At 42.3% G+C, this 24,505-nt stretch overlaps 1 protein-coding gene and 1 long non-coding RNA gene across 5 annotated transcripts in view; one reads left to right on the top strand and one right to left on the bottom strand.

The window, feature by feature from the left end:
* Nucleotides 1-24,505, bottom strand: part of wdr60 (WD repeat domain 60) — a 270,009-nt gene that overhangs the window by 239,825 nt on the left and 5,679 nt on the right. The window contains exons 2-5 of one of the 4 annotated variants that reach the window (XM_087140253.1): nucleotides 14,453-14,503; nucleotides 7,676-10,893; nucleotides 7,283-7,465; nucleotides 3,767-3,902 (exon numbers count right to left, since the gene is read on the bottom strand). In XM_087140253.1, the coding sequence (XP_086996379.1) occupies nucleotides 3,767-3,902; nucleotides 7,283-7,381 (235 nt within the window). In that variant the 5' untranslated portion in view covers nucleotides 7,382-7,465; nucleotides 7,676-10,893; nucleotides 14,453-14,503. The remainder of the gene's footprint in view (nucleotides 1-3,766; nucleotides 3,903-7,282; nucleotides 7,466-7,675; nucleotides 10,894-14,452; nucleotides 14,504-24,505) is intronic. The other 3 variants (XM_087140251.1, XM_087140252.1, XM_087140254.1) reach the window with 3 other exon arrangements.
* On the top strand, nucleotides 20,827-23,114 carry LOC110986068 (uncharacterized). The gene is made up of 5 exons (XR_002599072.2): nucleotides 20,827-21,020; nucleotides 21,477-21,643; nucleotides 22,183-22,278; nucleotides 22,559-22,647; nucleotides 22,925-23,114. It is a non-coding gene; the product is annotated as an uncharacterized LOC110986068 (long non-coding RNA).

The raw sequence follows: 24,505 nt of genomic DNA, 5'->3' as shown, positions 1-24,505 counted from the left end.
CTATCATTTTTTTATACTACTAAGATTTCCATAGTCTCTTGTTGAAGATGACGCGACATTCTTCAATGAGTCATTCAAAAATGGCCACTGCCTTCCCACGATGACAGGTATTGAACCAACCCGATAGCATGGACGTCAACAGGTAAGTTTCCCCTGCGATGGATCTGATGTGTTAGTGGTTTATGGTTATTCTTCACTTCTCGTAAAGTAACAATTGAAATGGTAAAGCTGCCATGGCTCTTTGCTTCTTATGAATTTGAATTTCTTTCATGAAATAACAGCTTATGTTAAGAGATATCCAAATTATACAAATGAAGTCCACCCTGTTCTGGAATACAGTTTCCCGGAGCTTGTCTTTGGTAAACAAACTTTGGGTCCGGGGTGAGTAAGTATTGGATATTCCAACAGCAGTTGCTTCTTAATGTTGCACACATAGGCTTACCCAATCACACTCGGGTACATAGCACGCGTAATTCATTGGGAGCAAAATAACCACACTTTTTCTTCCAGTTCTATCACCACCGAAATTAATCTAGCCGTACCGATCAGTTCATAAAGAGACGGTTTTTACCTACCAGTGAACCTGATAAATAACTCTAAAGGCCCATCTAGGATGCCGAAAGGCCATGGGAAAAAATGGAGAGCGAACAAGATGAATGCAGGTAAGACAGGAGACGATACTCCGGGGAACGGATTCAGCCAGTCATGCCAGTTGTCCTACGTGATGTCCAACATGACAAGCCTGCCACTTGGAGGAAACGAAATGTGTGCAGCGTACACAACCACAACAGCAGCACGGAATACCGTAAATGCGACCACTCCGATGGCAGCGCCTACGGGCGTATTCCCACCCACAACAGAGCTCACCTACATGTGCCTGGCGGGCAACAATGGCAGATCGCTACTCACTTTCAGAACCCCCATGGTGGCAATCCAGTCTGCAGAGCCCGTGTCTGCCCACCCCCAGGCAACAATTGGAGCAAGTACCGTGAGTCATCATGGTTCAACAGCGGGACAAAGTCATCGCCCACTCGGTGAGTTGGGTAGCATGGCCAGTAGCAGTACTACCACTGGTTTGTGACCACGTATTCTTTCTTCATCAGACACCCTTGGCCACTTAAGGGTCTCTTTAGGTAGGCCTACTATGTCTCCCCTTGGGATAACAAAGGCCCTCTAATTTCAGTCTGTGATCCACTTGGGGCTACTGTTCCCACCAGCATAAGAGAAAAATTGTAAAAAGTGAGTTCATTGAATTGGATTTTTTTCTGGAGCACCATAGTCCACTTTCCAATGCGAGCTATACACTGCGCCTCAGTAACTCCAGGCAATCATTGTCGCGAGATGCAAAGAAAAAAACCCAAATCACTTCCATCATGGGATGGACAGATCCATTTTTGGTTTTCCCATCAATATTTGTTGGGGCACATTGGGGGAGGGCTCTGGAATTTCTCAAGTACATGCACATTATTAGGATTGCTGCAGCACATTTTGCAGGGAAAGGTTGGCTACAATATGATGGGCAATTCTGCATGCAACAGCAACTCCATCCTCAGAGATCTTGGCTTGTATCGATGGGGAACTGTGGGCGCTCTTCCTACTACAGCCTGGTCATTTCACTCGGGGTTCAGTGGCCAAAAGGGAGAAAGAAAAACTCTCTCAGTTAAGGCCTCGCCCTTTTTCGCGGCAACTCCATCTCCCATGGAAGCGGTTTATGCTTCGCATTCAACTGCGCAGGATGTTCCAATGCTCAATGCAAACACACATATAAATGTTCCAGCTATTTCTCAGCTGAACACGGGGGGGGGAGGGGGAGCTACCTGCAAAGCACAAGGTAAATCATGTAGTCAGTGACGCTAACAATTCTAATACTTTGTCTTCCAGACTGTCGGGTTCATGCCCCACAGGGAAAAAAATGTCTCTATTGTCTTGCTCTCACTCCCATTAACGTACCAGTACTTTTGTCTCTCTAAGAGGCATACCCAAATACGGAAGCAGCGAATAGCCTCCGTAGTGGTTAAAAAAAATTAGAGAAGGTTTTAAGTTAGGATTCAGTGGATCACGCGAACACTCACATGCCCTAACCCAACACGTACATGTAGGTCCATCCCTCAAAATACTACCATTGCTCTTGCGAAACTGTCTGAAGAGGTTCAACTAGGCCGCATGGTGGGCCCCTTTTCAGAGCTACCGATTCCTAATCTCAGAATCTCCCACATAGGACTAATACCAAAATCGGTGCCGGGCACCTTTAGGCTGATTCATAACATTTCGTACCCAGAGCTTACCTCCGTAAATGATCGGATAGACAAACATCTACGCACAGTCCAGTGTACAAATTTTGACAGTGCAATCAATTTGGTAGTTAGAGTGGGAAAGGGTACACTGCTAGTCAAGGCAGACATAAAATCAGCCTTTTGCCTTCTCTCAATTCACCCTGAGGACTTTTGTCTTTTGAGCATATCAGGTGGAAGAGTAGCTACCTTGTGGACAAGGCCTTACCCGTGTGAGCTTTGTGTGCCCCTGCCTGGTTTGAGACCTTTTCCACCTGCTTGGAATGGGCAGTGAAAAAGCAGTCTGGCTCTGACAGCAATTGTCACTATTCAGACGGATGGACAGACGGACGGCCCGACAAACAGAAGACGGAAATCAGTATTACATACATGTATGCTCCCATTTGCTTCACAGCTCGCCAAAAACAGCTTGTGGCAACTCCATGCCTATTTTAGCTGCTCAGTGGAGTACACTCACTGCATTTTATGTAATCCTTACCTGTACCTTCTTGGTAGTACAGATGGCGGTATGTGATAAATGGCTTTATGAGCTCATGTAAACGAAAGAATACGTACAGTCTCCACACTTGCAAAATGGTGAAGTAAAATCCAGTTGATATCACAGAAACAATTATGAGTTATACATTCAAACTTGGCACGTAGGAAGCAGGAAATGCCAGTTAAAAACATTTAACTACATGTACACTAAAACCAAAATGTACAGATAGAACAGCAAAAAAACTCTCAAAACGTTGACAGATCGGCAGGAGCTGCTCAACATGGCGTTCACCCGACCATGCTCACCCAACCCATACACAGACAGAAAGATTACCTCGACATGAACCGACCTTGAAGTGAATTACGCATTTTTTGCACTTTAACAACACGAACAGTTACGATGTGATGGGAAAATGGGAAATAGTTAGCCCAATTAATGTGGCCTACGGTAGGATGTGCTCCCTACAGCCACATGCAGATATACTGAATTTTTGTTGACTTTTTCAAGCGCTTTGAAAGGAAAGAATTTTAACTATTGGAGGTGCTCGATGTATGCCATACCCTCTCCACTTCTGAATCAATTCTACACTATGTAATCTTACCTCCTATTTTTCAAAAAAATTTGAGCTCAATTTTGGACCTTATCGGTTCATGAACATTGATGTTGACTAACTCGAATCATCAAGGCGTCAAGCTTGTAACTCCCAAAGCCTGACCTCACATTATGCAAATAGAGCACCAGGCGTTGAGATGTGACGACTGTTTCTTATTTACCCAGGCCGAAATTGCTCACTGCCATGACTGCCAGTTTAATGCCCAAAGCACTGATGAGGAAAACTTGTACAAAGTCTTTGGGATCTGGGATAGAACCCAAGGATAAAAAAAAAGCAAAAACAAGACAAGCAGGAAAAAAGGCTTTTCCACACAATGCGGTCTACAGTTGTGGACATGGTGAAAATGTTAAGCATTAGCCAAAGCCTTATTGAAAACACACTTACTTTGACTTCTCTGGGGTGATTGTTGTGCCTGAGCTCCCCTCAAATTCTTCTCTCTTCCCTCATTTCCTTTTTCATCCTTATGTTTTCTGCTTTTAGCGCGCCCATGTCTTGCTTCTGAAGTTTCCAACACAACATTCTGTGTAAATATAGAGAACAAAGATACAAAGAATAATTGTGACTGATTGAAATCCCCATATACTGTAGGCCATATGGTGTAGTTTGTAGCTTTTCAAATTGTTCCATATAGACTGCCAAAAAGGCATTTAATGCGATTACCAAATCAGTGATGCACTTTAGCAATTGGTGATCCATATTCACAATCAGTGATCAACCGTCAGCTAGTGATGCATATTCACAAGGGGTGATGGACATTTCCATCATTAATGCATATTGAAAACTAGTGATGGGTTTTTGCAATCATTGGTGTTCTTTCACTGCTGACAATCAAATCTGTAATTGGTGATGGGTTTTTTATAACTCATTATGGGCTGTCATCACTGACGCATTTTCGGGTTTGATTTTTTTCTTCTTTGTTGAAGGACTCCCACCAACTTTGCAAACGGTACTTTCTCCGGAAATCATAAAAGTATAACAATGGGATAGGGCCGTCCATTAAATACATGTATGTATGCACGAAGGGGGAGGGGGGGTTGGTGCCGCTGCATACGCCATGTGTACGGGGGAAGGGAGGGCCCGACAAGTCAGAATTTAATGTGTACATACTTTACAGACAGCCCCACAACACTGATAAAGTATGTGTGTAAAATTAGATTGCTTGGTTGATGTTGGAGTCCATCTAAGTAAGTATAATCAACTTATATTAATTTACTTTTGCACATGATACTGTACATGCACATGCGTATGCAGAAACCTTTGCACTGAAACTGACCAGCATACGGTACCCTTTGCAAAATTAAAATCTCCTTTGACCCTCTTTATGGCCCTCTACCGACCTGACCTGGGTGACTCTGGTCACTTGACCCAAATACCTTTAAAAGACATATTCCAATTTTTAATTCAGTTCTGCATGGTAGGTTTTCTATCCTTAATATACATGTACACATATAATGCTACACTAACAAAAACCTCAAACTTAACTCATGAACATAGAAAATATACACACAGACAACAAACTCAGTTACATGAATTAACTTGCAGAAATCATCTTGCAAAATTGATGTTTTTTCGACTTGTGTGTACAGACTGTAAAGCGAAATCAAACTGAATATCCTCCAGTCCCTAATTGGGTCTTTATCATTTTTGTGTTGTGTCATCTAACCTGGGAGTGCTTTCTGCACAGATTACTAGACTTGACTACAGGCATACAGAAGCTGTGGCACTTTGTTCGACTCTCCCAGGCAGTCAAGGAAGACTTGCTCATGGAAGACCAGCTTAATGGCAGAACTATCATGCCAGACCAGTTTTGGCTGTTGGATGATGACATACATGTACATGTACACAGCTCTACACAGACACTAGTCTAGTCCCAAGACTGGTTTACTGTTTGGTTGTACCGCTAGCACAATCAAATAGCACTGTCAGCAGAGGGCACTATATTCACAAGAGACGAACTGCCAGAATAGCAGTCTTGCAGAATCTGGCAGACTTACAAAAAAATCAAGGGTTACTCGCAAATGGCTTATTGTCTTCACCCCTCTAGAAATGTGTTTTAAAGATGTTTCTTTTTAATCCCCACCATTCATTACTTCAATGACCTTACTGCTTTTCAAAATCTCATAATTTCCCCCAACAATTTAAATGGGGCTGAACACATACATCAAAGCCGTGTTTAGCTCACTTGTAGAGAGAATTAGATAAATATTCAAGAAATTAAATGCTGTCCAGGAAATTGAATCATTAAATCATAAAATGTGAGGGGAGCAGAGGTCAGCAATGAACCTCAGAAACAGTTTCAGACTCTGGGCTTTCAACTTCGTCTTCATCAATTCTTGATATTCATTTCAAACAGTTACTGTGCATTGTTACTTGTACAAATATATAAATTTTATGCTTACATTGGCATTCATCGTTCCGGGTGTAATAATGTCCATTATTCTTATTTTCTAAGGATGGGGCTCAAATTGTGGCCTGGCCAGTACTTGTATTAGGGATAGGTACCAGTTACTCAGGCCTTAGATCTGAAGTGCGGGCCCTCAATGTGTACATTCTTTTGACTCTTTTTTTGGTGTCTCGAAGTGTTTGTCTTTTCTAAATGTTTATTGGATGTTACTTCAGAATCATCAGACACCCATCACTCTAAAAAAATGAGCTGAATATCAACGTTTAAATCAATTTGCATGTTTGAGACTGTTGTACTTGCCATAATTAACTAGTATTGGCAAATAGTTACATGTTCTCAAGCAGTAGGACAGTGATTTTTAGACAATAAGGTTAGTTGGCATGCTTAAAGTGATAACGTGAGATCAGTAGGTCTAACATTTTACAGAGGGCAAACATTTTACATGTATATGCTGCTTTTCCCTCAGCACGGCTGATGATTCTGTTTCCGTTCTTTTACCTGACATTTTAGGCCTACCCACGCCCCTCTGAAATTCTCCATTCTGGCGACCCTGTCTGCTTTCATTTTGAAATGTGCCCTCCTTTCCAAAACTCCACTACGACAGATTTTATAAAGTATTCTCAATGAAAAATCAAACTTTCCAAAAGAATGATTTTTTTTGTCTATAATTGAGTTAAATCGTTGAATTTTGTCGGGAGAAATTGGGACTGCAATGGTGATGGCCAAATGTAATATAATGATTGCTTCTATCGGTCAATTGTTCTCCACACAGCATGTAACAAATTTTGCGATTGGATGAATTTTTGTTGTAATTTCTGAGTCGTCCGCGAAGGAAGAATATACCCATTTGGGTTCATCGGCCCACAGCTTCCAACAACCTAAAAGTTGGCAACCCCAAAGTATAGATTTGATGCTTCAGATAAATGGACGCGACCACAAATTTATGAAAAATCAAGTTATTGGTTAATTACTGTGTGTACAAATTTAAGTGGTGTAATTTTTAATCTGTTCAGAATAAAGAAAACTCCCTCACATTTAGTGTGGGTTGGGTCTACTATAGAATACCTGTACCTACCCAAACAGTCACTACATATGCAAATTTCCCAGGCACCTATTATTGTTCGTTGAAAGGATTTGATCACGCGTAGTGCACCCTGACCTCCCACAATTCAACATGGCTTCGCAACCATGATCGTCCTTCTTTTAGAGAGCAACATCAAAGTGTCGGAGCCAAAGTGGGGAGGACGGGCGGGAGAGGACTGTTTGGGTAGGTATTCTCTTGTAGACCCGACCCACACTTAATGTGGGGGAGGAGTCTACTGCGCTCTACCTACCCCAACAGTCACTACATATGCTGAGTAGCACCAATCTAGGAGGGGGGGTAGCTACGACATGAAATAATAGTAAGTAGCATGAGCATAAAAATATGCACACTTACATGTACTTATGGTAGTATCAAATTTACGCATTGGAAGGTAAATAAAGATCGAACTCACCAGAGAGGTACATGTATATTCAGGTAGACTGTCCCCTTGTTCAGCCTGAAGACAGTTCCTTTGACCTCTGCACTGCTGACAGTCGGACCACCTTGCCATGTGCTGAGTCGCTCTGCAAGACGTCCCTTAGATAGCAGGAGGTGAATGTAGAGGGAGTTTTCCAGCATGCAGCCTTACAGATGTCTGCAATGGAAATCCCAGAGAAGTAAAACCAAGAAGTAGACACAGCTCTAACATCATGTGCTCTGATAAACTGTTGACTCTGGTTATTGGAGTGCGTTGGCCAGTCTGGATTGGCAAATTTAATAGCTGAAACTACCCAGCAGGCTATTGTGTCTCTCGCCGCTGGTCAGTGTGGATTGGTAGAAGTAATAAAAAGTTGGGAAAGTGTACCTCTCAGATTCTTGGTCTTTGACAGATACCACTTCAGTGTACGAATCGGACACAAGAGATTGTCTCCCGTATGTGTAGCGATAGTTGGGACAAAAATGTCTGGTGGCTCAAAGGAAGAAGACTGGTTTTTGGTTAAGAAGCCGATAGATGGAATAAGGCGTACGCCGTGTGGTTCCCAACGTAGGTGTCCCTCAGCAACTGAAGGGCTTGCAGTTCGAAGCCCCTCCTGGAAGTGGTCACGGCTAGTAGAAAGGCTAATTTAACACTGGCATGTAGTAGGGTGGCATTACTTAAAGGTTTGAAGGACGCACCTGTGAGCATCCTTAGAACTTTGCCCATGACATGACATCTTCCTCGTGCGGCCATGGCCGCAGCATAGTGAGAAAGTCCTGCGGAGAGGAAGGATTGTTGAGTGTCCAGCAAGTTAAGTGAAGACTTTCTGGTGCTGGATGAAGAAGTCCTGACTTCGGCTGTCGAAGGATGTCTGGCCTTGCCGGAAGGATGAAGGGCTGGTGAACCAGGAGCCTGGTCAACCTGGGAAACCAAGGCTGACGTGGCCAGAAAGGGACAATGAGTAGAATCTGACAATGTTCGTGTTCTATCCTGGGTATGACCCATGGAATAAGAGAGATGGGAGGAAAGGCGTACGCCAGTGGGCCGGTCCAATCGACCTGTAAGGCATCTGTGGCCCATGCTCGCAGGTGAGGTGTTCTGGTGCAAAACACCAGGAGTTGAGCATTGTCTGCTGATGCAAAGAGATCGACGTGTGGTCTGTTGAAATGAACCCCACTCCCAACTGGTCGGGTTGAACATGAACAATAGCCCGTTTCTGAAGGAGGAAATTTATCTCTGACTCCAGCGCCACACATTGGTCCCTGTTGTGGGGAACAGGAGTCGGACATAGTATCGCCTCAGACGGTGAGGTGCTCGTAAACTTGCGAGAATTGAGAGGACCCAGCTCTCCGAGGTGATGTTTTTCCAGAACCCCGTGAACAGTTGAAGGCAGCCGCTGACAGGTTTGGAAACAGCGGTCACCAAAGGCAAAACGGAACAGTCATCTGTGACATCCCCCAAACAAACGGGGAGCACGCGATGAATTCTCACGGTGCTGGAAGGTTTGACTCGCCTTGGGAATGACGCGGGATGAGGCCCGGCTTTGGCTTAATCGTTAAAGAGGCCGGCGAAAAGGGCGATGCATCGAAAAAGTCTGGTTTGAAGTGGGCCCGACTTGGCTGGCATTACGTTGCTGAGTTCGCTGCAGAGTGAAAGACCGTGACTCGCAGCAGGATATTTTCTTTGCCGCATCGATCCACTTAGCCTCCGCCTCCAGCATGTCAGCAAACTTGCTGGCAAAGACATCTTCTCTGAACAACTGCAATTGCTGAAGGCGAGATTTAACTCCCTCGTAGGGAATGTGCATCGCATCAAGGGCGTTGGATATTGCCAGGCAGGATATTCAAGCAAGTCCTTTGTCAAGGCCACGAAGTGCTAGGGCTGCAAAATCTGGAGAGACAGGGGAAGTTTCTTCACAAGCACAGGCGATGTATTCCGACAAAATGAGAAGAAAGGCCATGCAGCGGAGCCCGAAACGGGAAGCTTTGTCAAGCTTTGTGAGCGTGGATTCCAGCAGGGACTTGTCTTTATTTTGGTATGTCGCCTTAGCAGACGCTGAAGTTTTCCCGAATCAGCAGAGATTTTGTCTTTGGCTTCGTCGGCAAGGTCTGGAACTGACAAGAAATTCTTGAAATCCTCCGGCGGGAAATGATAAAATGCTGTCGCTCGGTTAGGAAGGGCACGTCATTGCTCTGACTTAGTAAGGGACTTGAAGATTTCTACACATGAGCAGTCAAGTGGGAGTGCAGGAAAAATAGGTCCCGTAGACTCCATTCAAGCTGCATGGCGTTTGAACGAGTCCTCTTTGGGCAGAGTGGCTGATGGCAGGCGAGCACTTGAATCATGTCCTGCTGAAGGAGCCGGAGGCAGCCCTCAGACTGCGTGAGGGCGTTGACGGAGCCAGCTTCATCCTCGTCCGAAGAAAATGCTGGTTGTGCAGTCGGAGACAGAGCCGTACCTTGCTCTGAGGCGTGGGTGCCCTTGTGGGGGGCAGCCCACTCTGACGGCTCGGAAATGCCCTACTGTTGCGAGTCCGGTGTAGAACCCCGTCCCGTGTCATATTGACTTGCAGCCGAAGGAGGTGGAAGGGTCTGGTCTGCCAGGAACGGGTCCGGAGCAGTGAAGGCCGGTGGTGGTCTGTTGTCTAGATGACGAACGATAGAAGTCAGGGCTTCATTAATGGATAGAAAGGCCGACATCTACTGCTCAGAATTAGACCCCTGATCGGAGCGATGTCTCTTCTTAGATTTCAAAGAACTCGATGAAGAGGGGGAGCGTTTGCGTTTCCCGGTGGCGGGTGACCCGACAACGGAGACAGTAAACGGAGCCATGAGCAGCAGAACACCTGGGGAGCATTTCTGGTCGAGGTCGGCGGGAACTGTAGAGTTCCGGGCGGAAGGACTAGGAGAGATAAGGTCCGATGACCCGGTGATGCCCAGTTGACAGCCCGAACCTCAAATGGGCTTCGTTGGTTTGAAGCCCCATCGGTGTAAAAGCCCAAGAGGCTACGGGGTATCGTGGCTCGGTGGTGCACCAGGCGGGGTGGGTCCCGGCACTTGTGGGTGGCCCGACCCGGTGGCTTCGATACCTGTGCCGGAAGGAGTATGCCCAGAAACCGCTGGAGAAGTAGTCTTCTTGGCTGATGTTGACCAGCGGGTGTTCTTCGGGGGAGTGCTGGCTGGAGCCCCGCATGGGTTCCTCTGGGTCATGGCAGTCGGAGGGCGTGGTGTGCGATGATAAGGCGGACCCGAAAGATGTTTGCTTGGGGTAATCCCTCGGGGGTCCAGGCAGGCTCACCAGGCCAGCAAGTGACCAAAGAGAAAGGGTCCTTGCCAGATCCTGGCAGTGTCCCTGCTCGGGTCTCCCACAGTCAACCACTGAGCTTCCTCGTCAGCTCCGTGGGGCCGAACGAACCAAGGGCCTGGCCAGATCCTGGCTGGAACCCCCTGGCCGACAGCAAGCCTTTTCCTCATCTTAGTAGCCGGAGAAGACAGGGGAGTATGACAGATCCTGACAGGGACCCCCTCAAATCAACCGGCCTCGGATTAACGTAAGGTAGACATGGGCGAAGCTGAGTAGAACCTAGTAGTACCGACAGTAAACACCTGCAGGGTGCACATAAGAAAAACAGAAGAAAAACACAAAATATATACAAGAGAAAATACTCTTACCAACAAACAGGTAAAAATTCAATGTAATACTTTATTCAAAGAGGTGATCAAATAGACACAAAACCATGTAGCGAATACTGAAGCTCGAAAATCGAAGATGCCTCAAAAGACACGTCCCTTATGTTACGGCACTGAGAAAAGGATGATCACGGCGGCGAAGCCACATTGCATTGTGGGAGGTCGGGGTACACTACGTGTGATCAAATCCTTTCAGTGAACAATAATAGGTGCCTGGGAAATTTGCATATGTAGTGACTGTTTGCTTAGGTAGAGCGCAGTAGACTGTTACATTCTCAAATGTGGAATATTAAACTGTTTGTCCTGTTAAACAAAATTTGTTCATTTTTTTCTGCCAAAAGGAAATACATTTTTTTTAAACAAACACTGAACACTGCCAGGCTCCCTAAAACATAAGCAAGCTCTTTACATAAGCCTATTGACAATGCGTATTACAAGCAACCAAAAACCAGTTAACCTCCATATTTTCAAAATAAATGACGGTGATCCTCTTTTTCCAAGTTGATTTTGTTATTAGTGTTTCTTGTAGTTTTACTCTGACACTGTGTTGATTTTTGTTTTACAACACCACTTTTTGGTTAAAGTAGAGAATAAAACCCACTGTTAGCATGACAGATCAGCACTAATACACAAGAATTTGGAAGTACCTTCCAATCTTAACTACAATCCTGGACAAAACAATTACAACACCTTGTGGGAAGCGTGGTGAAAAGATCCCCCCTCTCCCCCATTCAATGTTGCAGTTATTTATTGGACCAAGATTAAGCCCAACTAACCCAATGAGAAACAACATTGACAGGGGGTGAGGAGGGAGGCATGTTCCAATGAGATTTGTCCAGGATTGTCTCTAAAAAGTCTGCCTTATCCTAATAGGAACTGCTTACATCCGGCTCTTAAAAAATGCTGCACATGCATGCACAATAACAACTGCAATGGTAGACCACCTCAACTGAAAAAAGGAGAGTCACTCACATCCTTCTTTTTTTTTTCAGGGTTAACTGTGCAATGTTTCAACTGAAACCCAACCAGAAAGTGAAAAGAACTCAGACAGAATTGTGTACTTCTCATGTAACCATATATTCCTTCAGACCAAATAAAAAAATTCATTTGAGAGAGATATGTGCTAAAATTGTAAGGTGCACTGTTGACGATGCGCCCAACTTATCCCATTTACAACTGCCAACTTGCCTCTTGTTGCTGATACCTACGGGCAGCAATCCCATCCACGCAAATTTACTAAGGACCCTTCCACTGAAAAAATCCTGTACCGATGGGTGATCGTAACCCATAGTTGTTATATCACTAAATATTAAATAACTGAGGCACAGTGCTACATTAGTGACTGATTTAATTCTTCAGATTTTGCCATATAAGCTGCCCAAAGTATAAGCCAAAGGGACATTTTCAGCGTGAGAATCAACATACAAACTGTGGCTTATATTCCAAAAATTACGGTGTATTAAAAATATATATATATCTATTTAAAAGAACAAAAGAAACCACCACCACCAAGTTGAAGTCAGATATGAGTTGGGAGGGGGTGTTCAAACCCCCTCCTAGCCCATGGGCCTGCAACTACAAAAAAATAAAACTCCTCCCCCACTTTGGGCTGATGGGTGTCCAAGTCAGAGAGAGTAATACTACTACTGTAGCCCTGCTTTTTGGCAGGGCTACAGCTCGCACACATTTCCGAGGAAAACGAAAGGTCTAGATTGGCTGGTTGCAGTCTCTGGTGAGCAAATGAAATACAACACATTAATATTGCCCCCTCCCCCCAAAAAAATTCAAACCATAAAAAGGATTTGCAAACAAGGCTTCAGAAATTGAGCTTGAAGACTCTTTCCATCAATGGACGCCAAATATTTGTGAATCAACAGTTATTTCCGTGAAGGAAAGGACTCCCCAGACTAGTAGTTTTTAAAGAAAAGCACAACGTTCACGAAGAATTATTTGCGTTAAATTCTTCACATATAGTGAAAATATTTTTTATCAGTAAGGTTTCAGGCAAGAGTGCTGCCGCTGGTACTCGGCTCCACCGGAGGCCAGGTCCACACCGGAACCAGCACACACAAACCCAATAGTAAAGACAGTCTGAGACGGCCAACAGGCCGGCCAATAGAGGGACGCAACACAGGCACGGTTAAGGAGGCCGATCTGGGCGTGATGGTGTGATACAATTCAAGATGGCGCCAGTACGTAAATTAAAGTATACATGTAGATGTTGGTGGGTGCTCTTCAAACAATGCTCATGTAAGCTACACGAGTTTCCATTTTGACGCTGGAAGGTGGCCATATTTTGCAACATTTAGTCTGGCAAATGTTACCTGAATTGGGTAAGTTAACCTGTAAAAGTTCATTCCTAGTGTTGTATTTAGATAAGATAAAAAGATATTCTCACCTGGATTTGTCCTCCAAAGAATAATTTTTTATTCTCCTAAAATTGTCTCACATGGCCAGGAGTATTTTTGTCACATGTACTGGTATTTATGTACTGATTACTGTTGTACATGTAATTCTCCTTTGTGTTTCAGCATAAAGAAATAAACTTCAGAACTTTATTAGCCAAGAGTATCTGTGGAATCACATTCAACGATCAGATTATACCTAACTACTGTACGTGTAGCTACCCAGTCCTGCACATTTAATTAATACATTCCTATGATGTAACCAAACACTGAAATGCTCTCAGTGTTTTGAAATTCAATAAAATTACACTTCACAAACATTAAAATGCCCTAAACGGGTTCCGTGTAATAACCTTTTTGAAAATTTAACCACTTCCCGCCGGGGCTTCCGAATCTGGACACGTATGCTTTATATGTGTGGCCGGGGTCTCCGAACTTGGACAAAGGGAACAGGGCCTTGTAACAAAAGGCCGTTCTAGGAACAAAAGACCAGGCTGCTGGGCATTACGGACATTTTTTCACTCTCAAAAGTGGAGATAATCCAGCCTTGTTTTGAAACATTATACCAAGGTTTGGGGCATTTAGAGGAGGTGGATTACCACCGGGGACAAAAGCACTCCACCACCGCAGCGATGAGCCACACAGCACCACTGCATGCTAATCTGGCCCCTATTGAAAAGAGGTCAGCAGTGCACTGAGCCAGGTTCGTGAACAAAAGAAAGTTAGATAACACCGCACAATCTGGGCTCTTTTTACAAGGCTGCAGGCCTGGCTGAAATACTCCAGTGTCAATAGATTTTGTCTGTCAGGCTAGAGTGGAGACCAGACAGTTCTTCGTGTGGGTATAAGTGTGCAGTAAATGAAGATAGGAATTTTTGAAGAATTTTGAAAACAGAAAAAAAATTATACTTATCCTGTCCCAGCGTCATCAACATTGATAACTGCGCCAGCAGGAAGTGGTTAAAGACAGACATCAGAACCTCAAAAGAACCCTTATTGCTTTGATGTATTTTGACAAGATTACCTTTTTTACACTTATTGTGCAACATTAAACTGTGAGAGTGTCCTACCTTAATAGTTTTCTCCAGTTCATCAGCTTTCCAAGTGTCCTCTCTGCTTTTCTAAAACATGAGTGAAGAAAATAATGTCAAGTGCAGGAAGTATTTGCTTGAAACTTGTAACCATTTTTATTTTCAACAATTTTGTCTTTTGTAATAATTTCTTTACCAACAGTTACAGCAATCAGCAATGTTGTAGATGGATTGCATTTTTTCCAGGAAACTTTGGGATTAAGATTTCCATTATTGCCCCCCCCCAAAACAAAGAAGCAGGGGGAGTCAGAATCCTCCTATCACATTGATATTTGCCCCTCATATCATTGCAGTGGTTTTTTCACACACTGAGCCTTCATTAACATTTCCAGTGACTTCTACTGATCGCTTTCACACCAATTTTTGAAAATCAAAAGTACATGTACCATTCTCTTGCAGCACCTGTTTTTCCGGGACAGGTCAGCCAGAGACTTATACTTTTCCAATGATATGCTCAATGCACTTAGGATGACACAAATGAGTCCTTGAACTTCTGATGGCCATAACAAAGTCATTTGTCAGTTGGAGTTGAAACTTTGCAGTGTGTAAGTTTCATGAAATCACTCTTAATTTGCTGTCAAACATACACAATAAAATGTGGCATGATCCAGTCAGACTTTGACAAAGCCCATGCTCAAGCCAAGGTATTAAATTTGTTTTGTATGCTTAAATGTGAGAATGTAATGTACTGGTATGACTACTATCACAAACCAAAAACAAGGAAAAGAACATGTTTTAAAAACAAAAACAAAAAAATCCGAAGTAAATGAGCATGTACTATGAAGGCAACAGCTACAAAACTTCATTGTTTTGCCGACCCATAACAACTACATCCTCTAACATGGGGCAGCTTTATCCTTTTTTCACCAGCACTTCAGGGATTTTATTTAACTTAAACTACACATTTGTTCCTGTTGAGTTGAGTGTCCATTTTAAAAGTTAATACGGTAAACTCATACTAAATCGACATCGTGTAACCCGTCATATCGTCCAAGTCGGCCATTTGACAAAAGTCCCGATTATCTGTAATGCATTTCCATTGAAATTTTCATTTCTAAGACGACATTTATAAGTCGTCATCTCGTATATGTCGGCATGTTTTCTACGTCCCTTTTCCTCAATACCACAAAAATTCCTTTGTGTACTGGTAAGTCGGCATTAAAAAAACTGTGTTTCGATATTGGTTTCCTTCGCCAAGGTTGCCAAAAAGTGTCGGGACAAGTCCCGAGCATTCGTGGCCAACATGAATAACCCCTCTAGTGCTACACACATATGCTCTGTCCATTTCGGGGGTCGCCTTATGGGTGCAGTGTCCCAATTGAAGGAAAATTCTCCGCCCAGAGATTGTTTCGAAATGAGGGGTCTGTTTGGGCCAAGAAATGGTGGGATTGTGTCAGTATGGCCCAGGATCATCTCTGTAGATTCAGGGGCACTCATCTGGGGGCAAAGCAGACAAAAATGGGATTGAAAATTAGTCAGAAGAGCCCCAGGAAGGTGAGGGATGTCATTTGAAAAATGGCCGCTGGGAGGGCTTGGCAACATTCACTTTTTGGGGGGTGAGTTTGTTTTGGGCGGATAATTAAAAAATTCATTGGTTAACCTACTAAAAATTGAAAATCAAATGCAATCTGAAGGACCACACAACACATTATTTTTTGTTTGAGGCCTCAGGGACTTCAGTTGCCTGCCACGGGGCTCCAAACTTGGTTGATTTTACACTATTTTCAATGGAGCTTGAATTGGTTCAGTGCACCCTTATTGAACGTAGTCTGGTTCCCTGCCCAAAGATCCCCGGATGACCCTTGATAATGATTCATAGGGTAGTCAGAATCATCCGGTCTGGTATCCAGACTATATGGAACAAACTTAACCATTGCGCGTGTGTGGATGAGTATGTTTTCTGTACCATAAGGTGTACATGTACGTACTGCACTGTCAAGTCGTGATGTGATATGCAAGTGGCTTACCGTCCTTGCTTCCTCCTTCGGAGCACATGATCAATTTTGGAATTTGCAGTATAATAATCGAGAACGAATTTGCTGGGATCGACCATGGAGGTAGAAATAAACCAGGGTAAATCAAAGACATTGAATTAGTGCATGAATTCATAATGTACATAGACATTACATCTGTATGTGTAAGTCAGCAAAATGACAACTTACCACAGAAGTTGACATTCGCATAAGTCGTCATAATTTCTCGAGTCCCGAGAGTGCCGACTCAGCCAGAGTTTATTGTACTAATACATCTGTCACAAAATTTCTAAGTGCAACTGAAAGACCATTCTACATGTATAACTGCTTTCAAAATGTTCCAAAGTAATAACCTTTTCGCAATCGATTTACTACGAAGTATTCTTTGCAAATCATGTGCAATTTCAAATATAACACTTGTCTAGGGAGTTCTTTCAGTCGCACTGGTTTCAAAGCAGGATAAGGCGGCGCTGTTGGCCAAGTCTGATATTAAATCTGCTTTCTGTTTACTTTCTCTTTACCAGAATGACTTTAATCTACAGTATCTGGTTTTTCCAATAACATGGATCTCTATTGTGACAAGCGTATGCCATGGGCTGTTCCATTTCTTGTGTGACGTTCGAATATTTTTGCACATCTCTTGAATACTGTACAAGGCGAGTTGCTGGCACGTGTAACATTATCTGGATGACTTCTTATTTGGTGGTCGACCCAATTCGTTCAAGTGTGTGCGTGCCCTATGTTCATTTGGGGTAGTGTGCAAGGAGTTTGGTGTTCCCTTTACTCCAGACAAGACTGAAGGTCCAACGACTCAAGTAACATTTCTCGGCCTGGTGGTCGACACTTTCTATCAACATATCTAAGTCCCTCATATCAAGATAATTTCTGTTCTTGAGAAAGTAGATTATGCATTGTCCAAATACAAGTTGACATTAAAGGAGATTAAGTCATTGTTGGGGAGCCTGAATTTTGGCAGTAAGGCCCGGTCGTACCTTTCTCTGTTGTTTGTTTGATCTTACTAGCAGCAATCAAAAACTGCACCATCGTATACATATTTTCTCAGCTGCACGGGCCAACATGTTAACATGGCGGCAGTTTTCGAAACATTTTAATGGCAGTGTTATGTTCCCAGATGTGCCGAGAACAATGACGCCATGATGACGTCATCCATCAAGCGATTTATTATTGATTTTTCAATATTTATTTCAGCCCATTGACTTTGTACACGTTTTCACGGCACAATTTAGGTTACTTGGTGATCTCCATTCGTCATCAAAGTTACAGCCGGCAAAGACCATGGTTCAAAATCATTGCCTAATTTATGACATCATGATGACGTCATTGCCTTATTTCATTTTTCCCCATTGGTTTTGTACACGTTTTTCTAATTGACACTAGTGAACAGATGAATAAAGACCTCCTGTGTTGATGATGCCATCAGGGAATTAGTCATGTGACGTTAAATGTGCACTCTTTAGGGCCCTATATCTCCTGAAGTAGATGTCCCATCAGGTTGAACTCTTGCAGATATCTTGAAAAGAGAGTGCTTTATAGAAAAATTAACCTCATGTGATGATGACGTCATTGATGTGGAGTCAAATAACATTTTATTTAAAGGACATTATCTACTGAAGTACATGCATGATATTCTGTTGAAACCTTGCATCCAAATGGTCATAATGAAGGATTTACGCCATCACGTAAACCCTGCACAGGTTTTGTACAGGGTTTTTCTGCGTGGCAATTTAGTCCCTTTGCAAGTTCCTATCTTCATCAAAGTTGCCTCAAGCAAAGACCCTATGGCAAAGATGTGCCACGAAGCATGATGTTATGACGTCACACCACATTTTTTATTGAATTTGAATATTTAATTTTCCCCATGGGTTTTGTACACGTTTTTCAACTGGCAGAATGGCATGGACTTCGGCCACTCCACAAAATGAAATTTTGTCTAAGCAAAAACCATACAGCAAAGATAGTCCCAGAGGAATGACTTCACTTTGACATCATGAAACAATTTATTTAATTTGGAAGATTTAATTTCTTCCATTGACTTTGTACATACATACAAGTGCCGTTTTGCCTAAGCGTTTGCGCATGTCCATACTTTCCGCGATCAGCTGGGCCATTTTCCAATACTCAATAGTGGGATCCCAATACGACGCTTTTAGCATCGATCTGCACACTTCTGCATTTGAAAATGAGGCTGTATGTATCAGCTTGAATTCTTAATTCAATCAGATGATTGAAAGTAAGGAGTCAAGAGGCAAAAAACATAAGTATGTTAAATTCAGACTTTTCAGGCTGCAAATTTTTGTGGAAGAGTCTTTCAGGATGACTCGACACATAAAATCAAAAGAAATATAATGGCAATTTACCTCAAACTAACATACATGTACCTGCGATGGTCGTGTATCTTGTGCAGTGGGCATGGTTTAAACTGAAGTGGCACCACACTTACAAACTGGATACTGCATGTACTGTGTCGACTCCGGGGGTGTGCGCGACGAAGTTCAACATAGAGAGCCTCGTTTTGATGCGGATATGCGCAGATGGCGCTAATGTGAAATCCATCTATTCAGCTCAGGCTTCAACTGTTTTTTTTTTTTACTAGCTGACTTTGAAGCTATAAGCGCAGTGATCAGTCTAATAGTGCCACAGAACATCAAATATGATGCAAGAAAGCCAAAAATTACAGTAATCCAATGTAATTTAAATGCTTCAGGCCCACAATCGGGGATTGCTTTTGGGAACGAAGCCTGAGACGCAGACGACGTTGAGTATTGGAAAACGGCCCTGATCTGTGCGATCGGTGGATGTAAGCGCTGTTGCACAGTCTTATTGCATGATTTCTAGATAATTTGGCTAGAAAAATGTGAAAAATCGTGCAAAATATCGAGGAAAATGAACTCGGAGAGTTTACATGTATGTCAGGCCTCAACCAATTGTTTAAAGCATTTTGTCCATGCACGTATCGACCATTTGCGCGGTCACACCCAACACATCGGGACGATATTTTCGACGTGCACGTGTTTTCTCAGGACCTCTCTTGGGACTTCCCGGACCTGAAATTGCACTATATGAGTGCTTCATGGACTTGGCTTGATTAGAGGATTCCAAAGTAATCCCAAAAAAGCTAAACTACATGTAAAACCAAATTTATGCACCAGAGCAAGAAATTGCGGAGGGAGTTGACACCGAACAGGCATGATCACAATGATCATGAGCATGGGTGTACCCAACGAGCGACTCCATATGCAATCACACATATACATGTACAACAAGCACTTGGAGGGTATAGTGCAGCGGGCAGCTGGGTTTGGAAGCTGGATGGATGAAGTGCTGGAACTGCTTCTGGTAGGCAATTAGCATTAAGAAACATTCTCAATTGCAAGTTTTTGTCTGCACTTACTGTGCTCTGTAGCTCTGGACTGTGATGTTAGGGGAAACTGAACTGACTCAAATTAGCTCTAAATTTGCACTGACATATCCTGAGTGGCGTCTGACCATGTCCAAATGATTAAAATGGTGATTTGCTGAGTTTAAGTTACTCAGACCATAGCTCAGAACAGCATTGATACCATAACTATTATGTACATGTACGTCCTGTGTGTTCAGCACAATCCAGAGATGAACTTGCGCATGTTCATTATACTCCCTCCTGAGCCCATTATTCAATGATTTTAGTGTGATTGATTTTATTCAAAGGCAAATCAAACCAGAATTTGCGAAAGATTTATGATTATGCTGAACATAGACATTGAACTGTGTAACGTCCCCTAAAACACTCACCGTGCACATATGGCCCCCAGAAGACAAACCATGTTCTTATGGGGTCATGGTATATCCAAAAATGTTTGAAATTTTAATGTAAACCTATGGTTATTTACATGTCAACGTAAGCTGATCATATGGAATATTTAAATCTCTTTATTTGCTTTGTGTGTATAGGTATCCTTCATGTTGCTGCTGGAGTGAGAGCTAGAGAAAAATCTGTTTTCCATGCTAGTTCAGAGCACTGGAATTCAACATCATTGCAGTTACATGTAGCTTTGAGAGACGCGGGTACCCATGATACAGGAAGCTGCTGTTTTTATAATCAAGCAAGGATATTAACTGGTAATGGCAAAAAGCCCTACTGTTGCACTGACATACAGAAAGATTGCCTGTTCTGATTAATGTAGTCATGAAGCAAAGTTTGTGCGTGTGTGGGAGTGTATGTGGGTGTGTGTGGGGGGGCATCCATGTAACGCCATCATGAACAGAACCCTCATCAACATCCACTTGCCCGATCCCCTACTTAAACATTCAGATCCCCACGTACTTCCCATTGAGTGAGAACCCAAGGTTGCTACATGTGGGCCATTGAAAACATGTATGCTGTATTATTGTGTCTGAGTTCTGATATCAGTTTTCCATGCATCAACACATGAACTGGGGCACCTGTAATAAATATTTTCCTTTTGCGATGATACAGATGTTCATCAACACTCGAGAGGAGTCTTCATTCATGTTAGATGTCCCTGGTTTCAAAGATGCATGCAGTCGAAGCAAAAGGACAAAGCCACAGAACGGTGAGAAGAGCTTTATCAAAGTACTTGTAACAAGATTGTGTAAAAAAAATCTAATCGACAGGAAGTCGGTTTACTTGAATGTGTACATGTAAGTGCTATAATTTATTGACAGACAACTGCAAAAAAATTTCAAACTGGTTTGGAAGAATAGTGTAAAGTTTTCAGCATTCATAAGATCCCAGTATTTTCAACTGATCCCCATGTCATGTGAAGTGTCTGGAAATCTTCAGGACAGAAAAGAAGTTGACAGTTTTTATATGATACACTTAACGAAAAATGCCCCAAGACATGAAAGCAGTTGTTTGCTTCATACATGTATTTCAAAACACAATATGCATATTTCATTGTTATTCCCCAAAGACAAAAACATATTACTACTGGTTCACAGTGTTTGATTATTTACATATTTATGTACATGTAAGCTGTTTCTTTCTTTATATTTGCTTCTATGTATAGGTACCCTTCTTGTTGCTGCTGAAGTGAAACCTAGAGATAAATTTGTTCTCTCTGTTAGTTCAGAGCATTGGAATTCAAAATAACTGCAGTTACATACATGTCAGAGGCTTGGGTACCCACGATAAAGGAAGATGCTATACAACCTGACAAGGCAAGGATATTAACAGGTAATGGTATAAAGGCCTACTGTTGCATTGACATATACATGTAGACATATTGCCAGTTCTGATCGATGCAGTTATGAAGCAAAGTTTGTGTGTGGGTGTGTTTGTGAGTTTGTTTCTGCATTCAATTGGGGACCCTGAACAATAGAGGACAATAAGGTTGCCGATTGACAGATGGTCCTCAATTGACAACTGGGTACAAAACATATGGGTGGTCTTCTAAAAAAGTTAGTATACAAACAAGAGGAACAACAGGGGGTTCCCTGTTGCAGGCAAATACACACTTGTGTGTGTGTGGGGGGGGCATCCATCTACCGCCTTCATGACTGGTTTCCTCATCAACACCCACGTGCCTGGTCCCCCGCTTTAAGATTCAGGTCCCCACATACTCCCCATTTAATGAGATCCCACAAATACATGAACACGGGCGATGCTTGTGTCCAAGTTCTGACATGAGTTTTCCATGCATGAACACATAAACTGGTGCACCTGTAATAAATGTGTTCCTTTTTTTGTGATGATACCGATGTTCATCTGCACAGACGTGAAGGCAGTCTTCATACATGCACATGTTACTGGTAGATGTCCCCGGTATCACTGAGGGAAATGCAGTTGAACCAGGACTGGTCCACAGAATGGTAAGAACTGCTACATCAAAGTGCTTGTAACAAGATTATCTAAAAAACTGCAATCGACAGGAAGTGAGATTTACTTGTACATGTATGTGTAACCACTACAACTTATTGAAAGAAAATTGCAGAAATGTTTCAATATGGTTTTGGAAGAATAGTGCAAACATTTCAGCACTCACAAGATCCTGATATTTTTACAGTAGTTGATCCCCATTATTTGCTTTGTAAAGGTATCGTTCATTCTGCTACTCAAATGAAATCATGTTCTCCTGATTTTATTTTCAAGGATGGGAATATAATGCGGTTACTTATCCATGCACGGCTACCCAATATGAAGGAAAATGTTGGACAACCAATTGCAAAGAAAATAACAAGGTAATTGGTACTTACATGTACAAGGCCTGCTGTTGGTATTGACACACAAGAAATGGCCAGTTCTGATAAAGGCAGTCATGAGCAAAGAGTAGAGGGGGACCCATACATGTAATAATGCAAATCGCTTAATGATCAACATGCGTATGTCTGGTCCCCAACTATAACATTCCTAATCCTATGTAGCTAAGTGATATCAAAAGCGCTGAAACTTCTGACACCTTTTTTCCAGGCATCAATACATAAACTGATGCATAATGAATATATTTTCCATTTTTAGATGACACGGAAGAATGTTTAACAACACATACAGGGAGGAAGTCTGTGGTGTCCCAGGTGTTGTCAGTGGAAATGCAAGATTGTTCTGCAGAAGGACTTCATCAAAATACCAAGATGATCTGAAAAACTGCACACAATAGGACATGAGAAGTACTATATGTGTACAAGGCCCAACACTTTTTTCAAAATTACCGCAGAAATTGTGATTACAAGTTTCCGAATTATGTGATGTTTTCCACATTCACAAGAGCCTCATATTTTGTGTTCCCTTGTCTGCTTAAGTATGTCTGGAAATCTGGGCCAAAAAACACCTCACCGATTTTATATACATGTAATACACAATAGTAAAATCTCCTAAAGCACATACAAAAGCAGTTTTTCCCTTAATGTGTCATAAATGAAGAGAAGGACACTTGAGCATTCAACTCTGATAATCCTTTAACCTCTAGACCAGGTTTCATGTTCAATACTTTGAGTATATTTTTCAACATACACTTAAATTCCACATTCAGAGTTTGTGCTGATGTGCACTTGCAGATTTTTCAAATAGGCAACAAGAAGTTGTACTTTTGAAGGAATTGTGTGAAATTGTTGTATGTGTTAGTTTCTTCCCATCTTTAAAATTGACATTTCTAAGTTTGTGTATACCAATATCCCTAACAGTCCCCATTCCTCTGATTTTAAGATTTTACATACACCCTAGACCATCAGGGTTGATCAAATGTAAACACAACAGAAGAAGATCATCATTCGCGCTATCAAACCCTTATGAGAAAACTGAACTGCTCCCTCACATGATGAACTTCAACATTTCGTAGTAGTACTACCTGATTGATATTAAATTGTACGTTCCAACAAAGCAACAGTTACAAACACTGGTAGTCTATTAATTATACGAGCTTAAGGTACACAAAATAAATTCAGTGCACATATTTGAAATAACTATTCATTACATCGTTTGTTGCCCATTATGCTTTTTAGTCGACAAGGGAAACCTTGTGTTGTTATCTGCGATCCCAATCAGGGTCACTTTATTTCGAACATATTGAAGAGATGTTGAAATTTGGTCTCGCGTACAAACCGAACTGAAAGTCTAATAAAAAGTTTCTGCAAGCTTTTGTGATTTAAATTTGTATGTGTATTACCAAGAGTGTTGTGCGCCCTCACTTGATGGAATTCAACATTGTCTATTAATTGTGGCAATCATTAAGGCAGCCACAAAGAGAAGTGATGTAGACAAAAATAACATGATGCCATTAAACGTGCACTCTCTGAAGCCCTATCACCTGATGTACATGTTCCTATGGATTGAAACTTTGCAGATATCCTGTAGGAAATAGAAAAACTCTGTGCCAAAGATACATGTGCCGTGAAGCATTATGTCATGATGACATCGTGTGATTCATTTTGTACGCACTTTTCAAGGGTTATTTGGTCACTCTGCAGAGATGTATTTTCATCAAAGTTACACCATAGGAAGACCTAAGAGCAATGTTTACTCTGTTTCACTGACGTCATGATGTAATCTTTTGAATCATTATTTGAAATTTGAAATATTTTATTTTTCTCATTGACATTGTAT

The sequence above is a fragment of the Acanthaster planci genome, linkage group LG08 (genome assembly GCF_054643075.1).
Source record: "Acanthaster planci isolate LZ-2023a linkage group LG08, COTS_SCS, whole genome shotgun sequence".
In the NCBI taxonomy this organism is placed as follows: domain Eukaryota; kingdom Metazoa; phylum Echinodermata; class Asteroidea; order Valvatida; family Acanthasteridae; genus Acanthaster; species Acanthaster planci.
The sequence above is the reverse complement of the archived record's forward strand: the minus strand, read 5'-3'. Positions and strand labels throughout refer to the sequence as shown.